Below are 14,546 nucleotides of genomic sequence, written 5' to 3'. Positions count from 1 at the left end.
TTTAAGAACACATATTTAAAATTGAGACTAGGTGTAGCAGAGTAGTTTCTGGAGTTAGAGCATACAACAGGAAAAAGACAATTTAAAAAGTTAGTCTATGTTAAGGACAGATACATTCTGTGTTTTGAAACACGAGACTTACAAAGCTTCAAGTATTTTTATTAAAGGCATGTTCTTATATCCTTAGAAAAAGTTATGTAACCTTTTGAAAAATGCAACAAGTTCCTACAAACAATAGGGTTTGCCTTGCAAAGTATATCCCCTTTCAGATACATCAGTTCAGGATGGAGAAAAAGCTGTATCAGAATACTGCATCAATATAACTAACTTTCCACTGGTACATAGGATATACTAGGATAAACTGTGCATACATTACATCCAAAAAGTACACATTGCGCAGAGACTGATACACACGTTCCAGTTTTAATGTTAGATCCACAAGGGAAATTTTAACAACAAAGAAGCAACAAGTTGGAAAAAATGTATAAAGATGAAAAGCAATGCCATGAAATTACACGCTAGTATCAATATTTGCATGCTGCATACTTTCAGCCTCTCTTTTTTCTATCCTTTTCAAGATATATTTAAGAAGAAAAAATGCAAAGTGTAATTCACTAGTACAGGTATCAACATGAACAAAGAACATACCCCAAAATAGTTCAAGAAAGTCACTGAAAAACAGCTCATTCCTATAGGAGACGCATACTAAAGGTCAGATAGGCAAGCCTACTTGGGAAAATGGGGGATGTAACAGTGATACGCTGCTCTTGAGATCATGCCCTTTGGTAGAACCTACCGAATAGGAAGTCAAGTTTATCTACTGAGATTATCGAGAAAAATGGATAGAATTATGACAATAACAGGTCATTTCATAGCCTGGAAGATGTTCTGTCACGCTCTCCCATCTAAAAATAATGAAGGTAGTCTACTTCTTCCTACAGTCCTGTACAAAGAAGCCCCCAAATCCAAGGGAGCATCACAACCTAGTTTTTAGTTTTGTTTGGTTTGTTCTTTGCATGTTCCAGTTGTGAGTAAATACTTCTCTTCGCATTTGACTTCATGATTTTTCAGGGAGTAATGTGGAGAGAAAGAGTTTTGTTTTGGTTTGGTTTGGTTTTTTGTTACAAAATCTGTTATTACACAACTAATTTAAACATCAGAGTTTCTCCAAAAATCTCTATATCTTGATGACTTGAACAGAGACTACAGCTGTTTTGGACAGAGCAATGGATAGCCTTGAGCATCACAGGAAGGATTAGAGAAATCCTAGCTTTTCCTCTGTTCTCTTGTGACCATACAGAAATACAGTAGAAGAAAGAGGAATCAGACATGCAGATACTAAATCGCGCTTGCAGTCACATCCACTTTGGGCATGACTTGGGAATTCCCATCTTATGGGAGATGCACTTCAGTCACCTGCTCCATGTCAAGGGAGCACCAGTCTACATTTGGCAGAGACTTCTGTCCAAAGCACAGCTCATGGAAATATCAGCCCTCAAAACAGCCCTTGCAGGTTGGTAGGAGACACAGCCCAACTCTTGAAATTCCCAGATCCATTTGGCAACCTCAAAGGGTTGCCAACACAGTTCATCATGGATTCACTGCTTCAGAAGAAGCAACATCCCTCATGATTCTGAGACGTTCCCAAGTTTGTTCGTGGGTATGGACAAGCTTAAAGGAGAGATTAATTTAAAAAAAAAAAAAAAGCAAAGCAAAATGTGCAGTTATTGATTGCAGAATCGAAAACAGTATTCTCAAGATACAAAAGTAACAAAGCAAAATCTGAAATCTATTCGAGGTTCTTAGTGCATACTGAGTCATGTAATCCGTGCATGCAAATCCACTAGCAGCAACCTTCCCCTTAGACACTTGCTCCCAAATTACAAATATGACAAATAAGTTTTCTCAAATGCTTGGGGGTTTGATATTGACTTTTGTTTTGTTTGTATTGTTTTCATTCTCTTTTTAAATAGGTACATTTTTTCTAGCTGAAATAATCATCCTTCTGGTCATCATATTTTCAGAAACTGTTATGACATTTTCTAAATCATATGTAAAGAAAGTATGCCATTTGCTCTCCATAGAGACCTGCATATTAGTAATAGTTGAGGTTACACCTGAACTTTAAAGCCCTTTGTCCAAATTATCTTTCTGTCCAAAGTTTTGGTTAGTTTCAGAGAAGAAGCAGGATCACAAAAATTCATAGTGTTTAGAAAATCCTTTCGGGGTTGTTCATATCCAGATCCTCAAGGATCTAAAGTCATCTTTCAAGGCTGGGTTGCCATGTGCTTGCGTACCAGTTTGTCTTGAGAGGTTCTGTTCCGAGATTTTATTTCAGAGGTCAGATTAATCTCTTTGTATTATGAGGGCTCAGCTGAATATAAGCTGAAATCTAGAGGAAATACTCTCACACACAGGACTGACTGACAAGATGTATTATGGATCTGCCTTTCTCCCGCCACCCTGCTTAATTGGCACCATACTAGGAGGTATCCAAAATGCTACTAAGCGTCAGCCCCAATTCTCAGGCTTAGTTAGGAAATGCAAAGCAGCCTTTTAGTTGCAAAGTGGGATTTAACATCAGTGTTCACAACACTAAGGTGATGATTCAGACTGCATGATACCAAGATAGTAGGGAGGCACTGCTGGATGGAATTTTTTTTTTTTTTTAAGAGGTTCTCTCTTTACCTCTTGTTTTTTTTTTTTTTATAGTAATCAAACTGAGATTTACACTGTAAATACTTTCTGCTTGATATCTTCAATTTATCCTTACGTTTTTCTCATGCCATTCCTAAAATTGACTGAAAATTCCTGAACTACCACTCCCTTTGTTTGCTTCGTGCATGATTCCAGATTACTACTATTACTGATCTTTAACACACCACCTTCGCATAGAGGTGGTGACTCTTTCATTAAAGGAATATTTATTTTAATAGGCCATTACAGACATGCACAAAATCATAAATACCTTTTTTCTCTTATGTAATCAATGATGTATTTCAGGTGTTATTCTAGACAATTGAAATTCAACTGGGTGATCCCAAAGGCCTTCCTTTAAACATGATCAAGATTTGGGGTTTATTTTTTAATTAAAAAATACATCTGGATGGTTCTGCTAGGACTAAAAAAAGTAGTTTAAAGAACACCTGAGATCCCTGACAACATTAATCAAGATTTCTATGCAATACAAAAAATTTTACCTCTAAAACATATCTACAAAATGACACAACCTCCAATTTAAATTGCTATAATTAAATGCTACAGTTGCTAAGGAGCCAGTTGAAGTTGTGTGGAGAAAATTTCAACATGTGGCTGGCTGTACAGAGTGTAGACATCTGAATGCTGTAGCCAGTTTTAAGCTTAGGATGAGTTCTCTAAAACAACGGTAATAATGCTCCTGTCCTCAGTGACCACGCACAGCGAGGAAATACTTCCTTCTTTACAAACCGTCTGCTTGAATCACAGTGCAAACATACATGAAAACAGTCAGGGATGAGAAGGAAAATGGTAATGACAGAAAAAGCTTGCCTGACTAATTAATGCCTTTTTGTGGTGGTTGGAAATCTAAATCTTCAAATATCCACTCCTACTCAACCTACACTCTTGCCTTTTCATTGCTCAAGTATTCCTCCTTGTCAGTAAGAAGCATAAAACTAAAGCAGTATATTTTTTAAAATGTTGTTGCATAAGTATAAGTGAGCAAGTCAGCATCTCATCTCAAAATATCACTTCTTTTTCTGCAGTGACTAGGACTCCATGATGAACTTAGGCTGAAGAGAGGGGATAGAACTTGTAATCTCAGGATGACGGAAAAGGGTCATGGTTTGATCTAAGACTTTTAAATTAAGTGGAGTACTCGAGAAATGCAGCTGTGGATCAAACACTAACTAAAACCTTATCTACACAGTTTTTGCACGTTTTTGGGTTAGATTTTCCACTTTATTTTCTTCCTTACTGGAATCATCTTCAGAATCTCTCAGACAGAAGTGTAGCTACAGAAGGTTCCAATACGTATTTGCCAAAATATATTATTTTTATGCCTACAAAACACAACTCTCATTATAGAGCTGCACCACACTAATTAGACTGATTAAAAACAAAACTATTTAAAAGTGAACAAGACCTATGACAAAATCCAGCCCTTTTTTTTCCCTGGGAAAGATAGAAAAACCCAGACCATCTTCACATGAATTCAAAGAAGACAGAGTAGCAATTAATTTGGTGAATATAAAATGCAACAAGGCATTTTAAGAGAAATCCTTTTCTAGAGGGAGTTATATACTGAAGAGTGTTAGATTTTAGTTGGAAATGCCAAAGTGTTTATTATCAATACGACTGTAAATTTTGCTTAGTAAGTGGATACACGTCGACTTAAGAAAATATTTTAAAATAAAAAATGCCATTTTCTTACTTGATCATCTATGGTCCTGTGAGTCAGGCAACCAACAGGCAATACAGATACTCTCACATTGTATATACTGTGGGGAAAGCAAAGAATATCCATTTTTAAACTGACCATCACTCTGTGACAATTCAGAAAATGCTCAGATGAACAAACTTCTAGAGAATAAATTGAATCTATTGCTTCAGTGTTTAAACACTCTTAGCTTAGCTTGTGAGACTTGATGGGTTGGACATATATCTCCCCTCCTCTACGTATAGAATTTACACTCACCAAACTTTGCATAAATATAACTGGGTTCATTAAAAATTCTCTTTTCATCCCATAGTTGCACAGTTCCCATGAACAGAAGCGAGAGCTGGGCTTAAGCCCTGTGAGGGGTTTTTAAGTTGCACGTCATCTAGGTCAGTACATTTTAAAGTTGGATAGCATTATTCCAGTAATGCAAGACCCCAAATACAGATTTTTTGAAATCAACTGATGTAATTTTGATGAGCTGCAAGTTTAGGGAGCAAGTATATAAATGCTACAAGGGCAGAAACTAGCACAGGAATTTGGGGGACAGGACTGTCTGTATTACAGACACCTAACCTGGACCCTAACAGAGACCTGCAAGATTTCAAAAATAGTTTTTTGCTATGTTCCTTGCTGCAAAACGTCAACATGACTTTTTGACAAGTCGCTTTCTAAAAGGGTCTGCTCCAAGAGGCTAGGTGACTGACTCTTCATACCTTTCAATAGCTATGATTGTAATAATTACATTTCAATGTAATTTAAACACAATTGACTGTCTTATGAGAACAGATCTCTAATGAGACGCTTTTCAGAACTTAGTATTCTGTTACCAAGAAATACTTATTTGAATCTTTTCATCACAGAATGCACAAACAAATAGTACCAGCCAAAGACACACCACACACACATGCATATTTCAAAAGAAACTAGAAGAGAACATTAAAAATGCCTCTATTAAGCATCATGTACTTGCTTGCACTAATGAAATACAATACAATCTTCAGGCACATACTCAGACTTCTCCTCCTCCTAGCAGGATCCTCCCTCATAACGTGAAGTAAAAGGTATTCAAAAGCATTCCTATTTCACAAACGTAAGGTGTAGTTCCAGGCCTTGTTTAACATACATCACTGAAATCACACAATACAAAATTAATTTCCTGAAAAGATATTTCTCTGGTGCTGTCACACTAGAAACTGTATTTTTTTCAGAAGCGTAACAACTGCATCTTTACAATACTGCTTTTAGATGAGTCTCAATTTCACATCTGAGATGCCAAAGTACAGAGAAAATTAGGGTCAAAACTGTTGTATTATATTTTTCAGCATTTTCAGCGAGACTACATTTTTAAATGACCAAAGCACACTTTCAGTGTCATTTAAATCTATGAAAGCTCAATGCTTCTGAATATTTACCATACGGTGTGACAATGCAGGCACGTAAAAAATGAGGAACAGACATTTAATGGCCACTTTTTAACATTTTGATTTAAGTGACTTACCCCAAATCACATGCGAACTGTGTGGCAAACGCAGGGAGAGAGTCTGTTTGACATTCAACTCCTATAAACATGAAACAATATTTCTGCAACCCCTTATCTCTTTCATTACTTTCCATATACTGAATCAAACGTGTTAAGGACTCTGATAGGCAACAGCCTAGTCCACAAAGCAAACTAGATGCACCGCTACTGAACAATAACATCTATTCCGTACACTGGAAGATGAGGGTACACCAGAAAGAAATGACACTCCTTTTAAAAACATCACAGCGCTTATGAATTAGGGGTTCTTCTATATTGTTTAAGGTTGTCCATTAATTTCCTCATGTTTGTGTTATTATTTATTGCTTTAAATGCTAAGTTTCATAAGTTAAGTTTTAGAAATTGAAATTCAGATGTTGAAAAAAAGCTGACAATTTTATCCAGTGTAGTCATACAATCTTTAATCTAAGTCTTGAGAGATGCCCATACCTTTGGATTCACAAAACACATAACAGACCAGAATATGTGGAAACAGATGAAAGCTGTTATCTTTTGCATGCAGTATCTGGGGCTTCATAGCTTTTTCCAGGAAAAAAAGTAACCTTGAGACACAGATCTTACAGCTTCCTTTACAGTTACTGGAGTTAAGTGTTGTAAATACAGCCCACCAGTCCCTACCTTTCCTCTTTTATTCTTTATCACACCTCTTACTCAGTTGCTGCCACTTTTTCTTCTGTTCTCTCTCATCTCTCCTATACTTCTAATCCATTCTCCCCCTCCCTTCTTTCACCTCTTCCCCAACTCCTGTCTATGTTCTACTCAATGCTCTCATTTCCCTTTGTAACTGTTACTGACTGACTCCAACCCCTACTCTTATCCCACTGTCCAGCCCCAACATGCTCCTGAATCTGATTCCTCTTCCTCCTCCCCTTCCTAAGCACCCACAGGCTCCATCCCTCTTCATACATAACCAGGTTCTCCCCTCGACACTTAGGAAAAAAAGGGAGGGAGCAGCAAAAGAGCACATCCATGATACTAAAGTCACCTTCTTGCCTCATTTTAAGTCTCTTTGCAAAAGAACTGGTTTTCTAGAATACAGGCGGTAGAGCTCGCAGATGAAACCAATTGTAAGAATATGTTAATATGGTAGACAATAGATTTCCTTAAATTTGTTCTCAAACATAGCTGGATCATTTTAGCTGAACTATTTCCCAATGAATTTCTTACTTAGGCAGATAATCAGCACTGGAAATTTCAGCTCAAACTATTAAGCTCTGCAAAGTTATAAGTAACTGAAAATAAAAATTCATAATAGAAGGTGTTGAACTACTTCCTTTATTATTTTTCTTTTCTGTATAATAAATGTGCATTATGTGTATATGCAAAAAAAAGCCTATCATAAATACAAAATCAACCATATGTTTTTAAATTGAAATCCATCATATTTCAAAATTTCTCCACAATACGCACTCTACTAGTCTTTTTGAGATTGGCAGGCCAGACAAAAAACACGAGACAGCCGTGGACTACACTTCACTACACAAATTTAAACACCTCCCACTACAATATTCATCATATCAAAACGCAGTTTATGTTTCATTTTGAGGCCAGCTGGGTATAGAATTATCTCATACTAAATAAAAGCCTGCATATTTGTGTATTTGTGGGAATCATACTACAAACAGTCTTAGAACTGGATTTTCCATTTTACTTCTTCAAACTGCGTTCCATCCTTGAACACTTTCCACTTCAGAATAGAATCTACTTCTAAATTTCCCACAAACCAGAAGCTTGAAAACATTTGCAATTTAGCATGAAAGAACTACTTTTGACAAAATTAAAGGGCTGGGTATGGGTTGTTTTATTTTTCCATTACATACAATTAATAAATTGAAGTAAAAGGTTAGCTTGAAAGACCAAATCCAAACTACATATTACACATTTTCAACTTAGCAAAACAGCCTAGAATAGAGCTCAAATTCTGTTTCAAAATAAAAATTTATTTTAGACACCTTTGTGTGGATGCTTCACTTTCAATGAATTGGCATTTTTCAGGGAAAAACATTCCATCGGAAAGTTTCCAACCAGCTATAATACTGACTTAAGAGACACATGCAAAATTTAATTCCTTTCTTTCTCTTGTCTGCTAGGAATTACTTCCAGACACATTGTATTACCTCAGGCCTTCATCAACTGCTTTTCAGTTGCAGAAACCTCTATATGTAAGAAAAACCTCCCTACAGTATTATGGACATGAATATAATTTTACTCGACTTGGACAGCCCTCAGTGGGCCACAAAAGTCTATTTCAACAAAGAATAGCTGAAGCAATTAAAGACATGGCCCATAAAATGCATCACCATATTTAAAAAAAAAAAAAAAAGAGGCATCAGATGCTTTCTAAAAAAACCTACTTTATTTCTTTTGCTGTTTTCTGTGTTCATGACACTGATTGTAGAAGCTTTTACCAGATGCTAGGAAATTTTTGCCAGGATGTGTTCAAATGAAATGACTTACAGAATAAGAGATGATCTGGAGGTTAATAAAAAACTACCAGCTTTATAAGTTTCCACAAATAATAAACTGAAAACATTAGATAATTTCCAGCTATCAGATATTTTAATACTCCAATTTTCTGTTTTTTTTCTGAGGCATATTCAGACAAATGGCTAAAAGAACGGTAATGGCCTTCTGGGACAGGAAGACTAAGATTTCTGTAAAAAATGTTAAATTAATTTTTATAGTGATGCAAAGTCAGGGAAGGGTTGTTAAGGGATGGCCTCCTGCCATAGGGTGGAGTTTTGTTTTGGTATCCTTTTAGAGTCTGCAGGTGTTTGGCAGGAGCTGAAATCAGGGCCAGCTGTGATATTTCAGCTCCGATATTTCCCTCCCCATATTTCTCAGAAGTGATGCATCGGGGTGATGTCTTACACCTGATGTACTCAACTTGTGTGGTATGACTGTAACTGCTCTGTTTAAAAAAAAAGAAAAGGGAAAGAAAAAAAAAGTACCACCGCATGGCTTTCATTTTTATTTTCAGCTGGTAGCATTCATATAGTAAAATTCATCAATGAGCATGGCTTTTATCTGGCAAAACATTAACTAACAAACAATTTATTTAACTGCCCTTAATATTTCTGGGTTATTTTGTTGTTTCTTAAGTACCAGTTACTTGATGAATGTAATGACATTGTATAAGGACTGTGAAAGAAGTTACATTGGGAAAGAAGGGAAGACAACGTTCACCACCACCACCACCACCACCACCACCACCACCATTATGTTCCCCTGGCTTAACCAGCAAAGATCTTTGTTCTTTCATAGCTAGCTGCAGTACAGCACGTACCTGTTTTTGTTTTGCTTTATCTTTTGGGAGAATTTGAATAGTTTCTATTTAAAATGGTATTCTCTTTTAAGTTTGTTTTGTTTGGAAAACCTCAAACCACATTGTATTTCATACACATGTTCCCTAGGGTATGTTAAATAGGACCATACTGAGGTCACTAGTAAGTTTTTAAAACTTTTTAAGAATTCCTTTAATGTTTTGTACAATCTTGGCCTGGTTAAAAGAACATATTTTTTAAAAAGAGCTTGAAAAAGTTTGACTGTAAAAAGCTTCATGAAAACAGTCTATACTGTACTATTAAGAGTTTGTAAGAGCTTTCACAAACATTCTTTCCTCCCTCTTGCTTTTAAGAAAATTGCCCCCTTGACTACTGTATCTGCCCCTGTTTCTCTCGGCCCCTTTAACCATACATGCACAAGCACACAGGCATATACTTGTACGCACAGACTGATTGACTTAGCAGTACAAATGGCTGTGGTATTCATTTTAACTTCACGAATGAATAAAAGATTATAATCAGTTGGGAAAAGTGGACATTTCACTCCATTCATGGAAAAAACAGTATCACCCGGCACTCCAACTTAGTAAAAAATTTCATGTTTTTTGGCAGCTCCCTTGGAGTATGATTGAGGCTGTTAATGATATTAACAAAGTGTCCTGGGATCAAAAAATGTGTTGTTTTATCTCAGTGTATAAAAGAAGCTATACAAACCACTCTTGGCCTTCAGAGTTCCAATGTCCATTTAGTTAAAATAAAATAAAATTTGAAAAATACAACCCACCTGCAGCTGATTAAACTCCAGTAGACAATTTCAGTCCTCTCTTTTAGCTTGTCTTTTCTGTCTCCTCAGACTTGCTTCCATTCCTCCCCTGCATTATTCCAATCCCCTCCCAGGATTTTGGTCTTTGGCCGGTAAAAGCCCACTGCACCAGAAAACCTTTTGCGGCATTACTAACAGCTGTGCTGGCATGTTTTGATGCTTGTTGACATACATGCAGTGCATCTTGGTCACCAGTGGCGTGAGCCTGCACATATATATATATATCTAAAAAATGAATGATGGCTGCATTATAGCTACCAGAACCTGTAAATCATTAGGAAGACAATGGCCATGAAAGCCAATGGAATTGTCTTAAGATTCAGTTCTCCTGAATATATATTTTGGGGGTTACTACTACTCATAACACCCAAAATGGAAAATATCTAATATTTTAGGTTACAAAATCTAAACATGCTATTAGAGGTAGATTATAAGTTTGTCTATACTGAAGTACACCAGGTTTGGTATTGTTCTGGAGGCTTTGCAATGACTGAAGGCAAATGACTTTGGAAAGCAGATTATTGGGTTATAATAAACTCTCTCATTTTAAATCACACTCTTTGGGCTTGTTGTTATACAGTATTAGTAACTAAGGTTATTTAATACAAGTTAAGTGACATTTCTCCTAAATATACATTGGTGATGCAAATATCTTAAGAGCTATCCCTTAAAAGGCTAACACGTTCCCATTTTTCAAGAAAGGAGAGGAAAAAAAAAAAAGTCTCCATTTTTTCCCCCCTTCAGTAGAAGGATAACTGTGAGAAAATGCTTAAGAAAGCAGGGAGCAACAAAAAGGAAACTAATTCATAATACTCAATATCACCACAAATGCTGACATTTAATTCCCATAGTAGTAACAATGTAGTGACTGATTGCCACTTATTTCAGAGGAGGGTGCAGAAAAGACAAGTATTTTCACGAGAAGAATAAAAGATCATTATGCTCCTTTATAAGAAAATATTTTGAAAAACCTGCTACATGGTGGTATCTGAATCCAAAGCACTGTGGCACATTTCATAGATAGGCTAAGTCTGTCCCATTATTTAAAATTCAGGATGAACTCTAACAAGAACAAGGTGAAAAAGCTAACACTTTTCAGCTTGGCATATAACTGTCATTCGCAACATATTACCTTTTAAAAGGTACTCTCTTTCACAGTGGAACTGATTTTTTAAAATATGATGGAGCATCAAAAGAAAAGCACAGGATATTTTTTCAATATTGCCCCAAGTACAATCAGCCAATCAGGAGCTAAGTAAAGTCAAGACTCTTGGTGTATGTTCTTTAAAACCGAAGCTTAATCCTTATAAAAGTTATGAAGTGAGAAAGTTGGCCCAAGCACCCTCTACAGCATGGTACTACCTCATTTCAAGGTAGTAATTAATCTGAAAGGAGAGAACTTTCACTCTGTCACTGCGGTAGCTGTATAAATGTCCCTTAAAGTATAATAAACATATCCCTCTATCATAGAGATTTATTTGCTGTTCTTTCCAAAAAGCTATTACCATATTCACACTCCTGATAAACGCTTCTAGATAGTAGATATGGGCACATACAAGACTGGCATTTTTTTCAACAGCCAATCTCATTTTTCTAGTTACTGAAATGAACTAGGAATATTTCTTCAGTGGACATATTTACAAGTAGAATCTCAGATACAGGTTTGCACTGAAAAAATGTACTGTCTTTGTTGAAAAGGTTACTTCCATTATTAGGAATTATTTTGAAGAAGATTCACCACACAGTAGAATAATTCTAAAATACTGCTATACTATTTAAGACATTATAATTGAATTTGTGTTAGGACCATCAACTCAGCATAAGCCAGATGGTGAGGAAAAGAGGAGGGATCACTGAACATGCAGATGTTACAACTCTACAGGTGCTAGAAAGTAAAAATACTGTTTAAATATAGATGCAATTCAGTGAAATATTTATAAAAGCTGAATCACTCTCACTCTGGGAAACCACTAGGCCAAGAAAAGGTGAAAATCTTTCTTCATCAGACTTTTTTTTGCTTCATTTTCATATTTCCGTTCAAAGCTTGGCTTTTTTTTTTTCCTCTCCAAACAATATAGATTCTAGTTATCCATATTCTACAGAAAAAATTGATTCTTTGTGGAGAACAAGAAGGATACTTTTTTGAATATTTATCTGACAGAATTTGATTAGCAGTATGTGATACTTTCTTTCCTTGTTTTCCTAGCCACTGCTGAAGGACAGATTTCATACAGGACATTGGATATCTATAGTTTAATACATTGTGGCAAGGCACGTGTTTCCAAACACATAATTCATTTGAGGATCTGTAGTATCACTTCTTATTATACTATACTATTGGCCTTAAATTCAACCTGCCATATACCTCTTCTATCCTATTTTAAAGTCACTGAAACCAGGTCTGTGTGGAGGGAAAAGCAGCCATTATTCAGTATTCATGAAACATGTAATAACGTATAGAAAAGACTTGGTGAGAACAAACCTGAGGATCTGAGAATACTTGCTGCATATTGTTGATTGGACCATATGGAACCCCACTACCTTCAAAGAGCTGCAACCATTTGATTGTCGTTTTTTCAGAAAACCTAAGAAAAAAAATAAAAAGTATGTGGTTTAAACTCTGTGCTTCAGATTCCGAAGAATGAACAGTATGTCTCCTCCCTCTCTCACTGCTTTCATACTCTCTCCACTGATTTCTTCCCAGGCAGTCAATAACATAACAAAAATGTAGTACACGTGTTCTTTGGACATGCGAAAACCAAAGCCATAGAGGAGAGAACATAGTTGAGCTGACTTATATTTCTATCCGACTGTCTGAAGCAATCCAGCTTCAATACAGCCTAATGATGTAAAGCTAAATTATCAGCAGTTTCAAATGGGGATCAATGGGTTTCCTGCAGTCCTTAATTATACTAACATGCTTCACATTTGTTTTCTTTTTATGTACTTATTTAACAACAAAAGGATACATATAATATGGGTATGAGTCTAACATACAACACTGTTCACTAAAAGCTGATTTAAAGCACTGCAGTGTTTTCCTCCATTACATCCAAAACATATGTCAGGATTAACAGCCACATTTTTGGTCAGATAATAACACTGACTACATATTTATTTGTTGTATGATTGTAATCCATCCTAAGGACATCCGGTTGAGCACATACACATTGTGCCTATGCTGTTAAATCCAAAGCTCCATGTTCTTTTACTGCATTCAAAAAGCTTAGCTTATTTCTCTGTAAGCATTCCATTCCAGAATTGGTAGCTCTGCTCTACTCTATTTCCCCTCTCTTCACAGATGGTTTTTTTCCATATCTGCTTTACAGTAGAGTTACATACATGACAAAAACACACTCCTAAAGCATTATCAACTACTGAAAGGTAGCATTTTCTGCGGCCTTCTGGCATTCTGAAGCAAAGGTGAACTCCTTTGGCATTCTTACCTAAAATTTCATGAAGATAAATAACACAGAGGTCTGCCACTATTATAAAGGAAAGATCTACTTCATCATATATACACTACTGAATAAAAATCAGGAGCGATTAACGGAAACAAAGTTAATAGACACCTTCATAAGAGGCACTCCATCTAGTAGCGTTCTGTAGCCCATCAGTTCCTAGTTACCTAAGTGTTATCAGGAACAACGTCAATAACATTCAGCTTTACTTCTATAGCACATCCTTATGCCAAAACCTTCTAAGTGTCTGGCAGAAGTGGGTCAAAGTTAATAGACACTGGAGCCCGTCCCTAAACACCAAAAGCAACCAGTATCAGTTCGTACAAAGGCCAACTTTGCAAGCCTTTTCTCACACATATGCAGCAATTGGCTGCAAAGTATTTTATGGTACTTTTAGACTGGAAAAAAAAAAAAAGAAAAAGGAAACCAGTGATAGTGATAAGTTTCCATGATATTAAATATACTGCATAGGTATGGATCCAAGCCTCTCTGGTAATGTCTTTCTTCCTGTGCAGATGGCGCTTCCCGACAGCTTTCATGAAATTAAATACTGATACTCAAGGCATTTTACACTCCAAATAAACAGGAAAATGCACAAGTTTCATATTTCTCTTCCCCAGAAATATAGATTTTACTAATAGGAGTCAAATTTATCACCTAATAGGTGTGAAGATACATAATACTAGTGGATATGCAACAAGTAATATTACAAAAAAAACAGAGGAAAAGGCTAAAAATGTGCAAAATGTGTTATGAAGATTGCAAAGTATCACTTCTGAAGGAAACACGTAAGACTTTCACAATTTGCAATTATACATATCACTGAATATTGAAGTTATTTCATGGTATAGATGTAGTTAGCAACAAAGACGATGCCATTCTTGGACACATCTAGGGTCCATCTGATTTAGCACCCTATTTCTGACAACACTCAGAACCAGGTATGTTAAAGAAAGCTGAAGAGAAAAAAGGTAACCATAGAGAGAAATAAATACATCTTCTTTTTTCCTGATTACAG

General features: G+C 36.1%; 1 protein-coding gene across 3 annotated transcripts in view; it reads right to left on the bottom strand.

Annotated features, from left to right (window-relative positions):
• The window catches only part of SUGCT (succinyl-CoA:glutarate-CoA transferase), a 332,549-nt gene that overhangs the window by 172,066 nt on the left and 145,937 nt on the right, over window positions 1–14,546 (bottom strand). For all 3 annotated transcript variants that reach the window (XM_068935970.1, XM_068935971.1, XM_009679424.2), the window contains one exon: window positions 12,550–12,652. In XM_068935970.1, the coding sequence (XP_068792071.1) occupies window positions 12,550–12,652 (103 nt within the window). The remainder of the gene's footprint in view (window positions 1–12,549; window positions 12,653–14,546) is intronic.

The sequence above is a fragment of the Struthio camelus genome, chromosome 2 (assembly GCF_040807025.1).
Source record: "Struthio camelus isolate bStrCam1 chromosome 2, bStrCam1.hap1, whole genome shotgun sequence".
Taxonomy (NCBI): Eukaryota; Metazoa; Chordata; class Aves; order Struthioniformes; family Struthionidae; genus Struthio; species Struthio camelus.
This window is presented reverse-complemented; position numbering and strand designations above follow the sequence as displayed.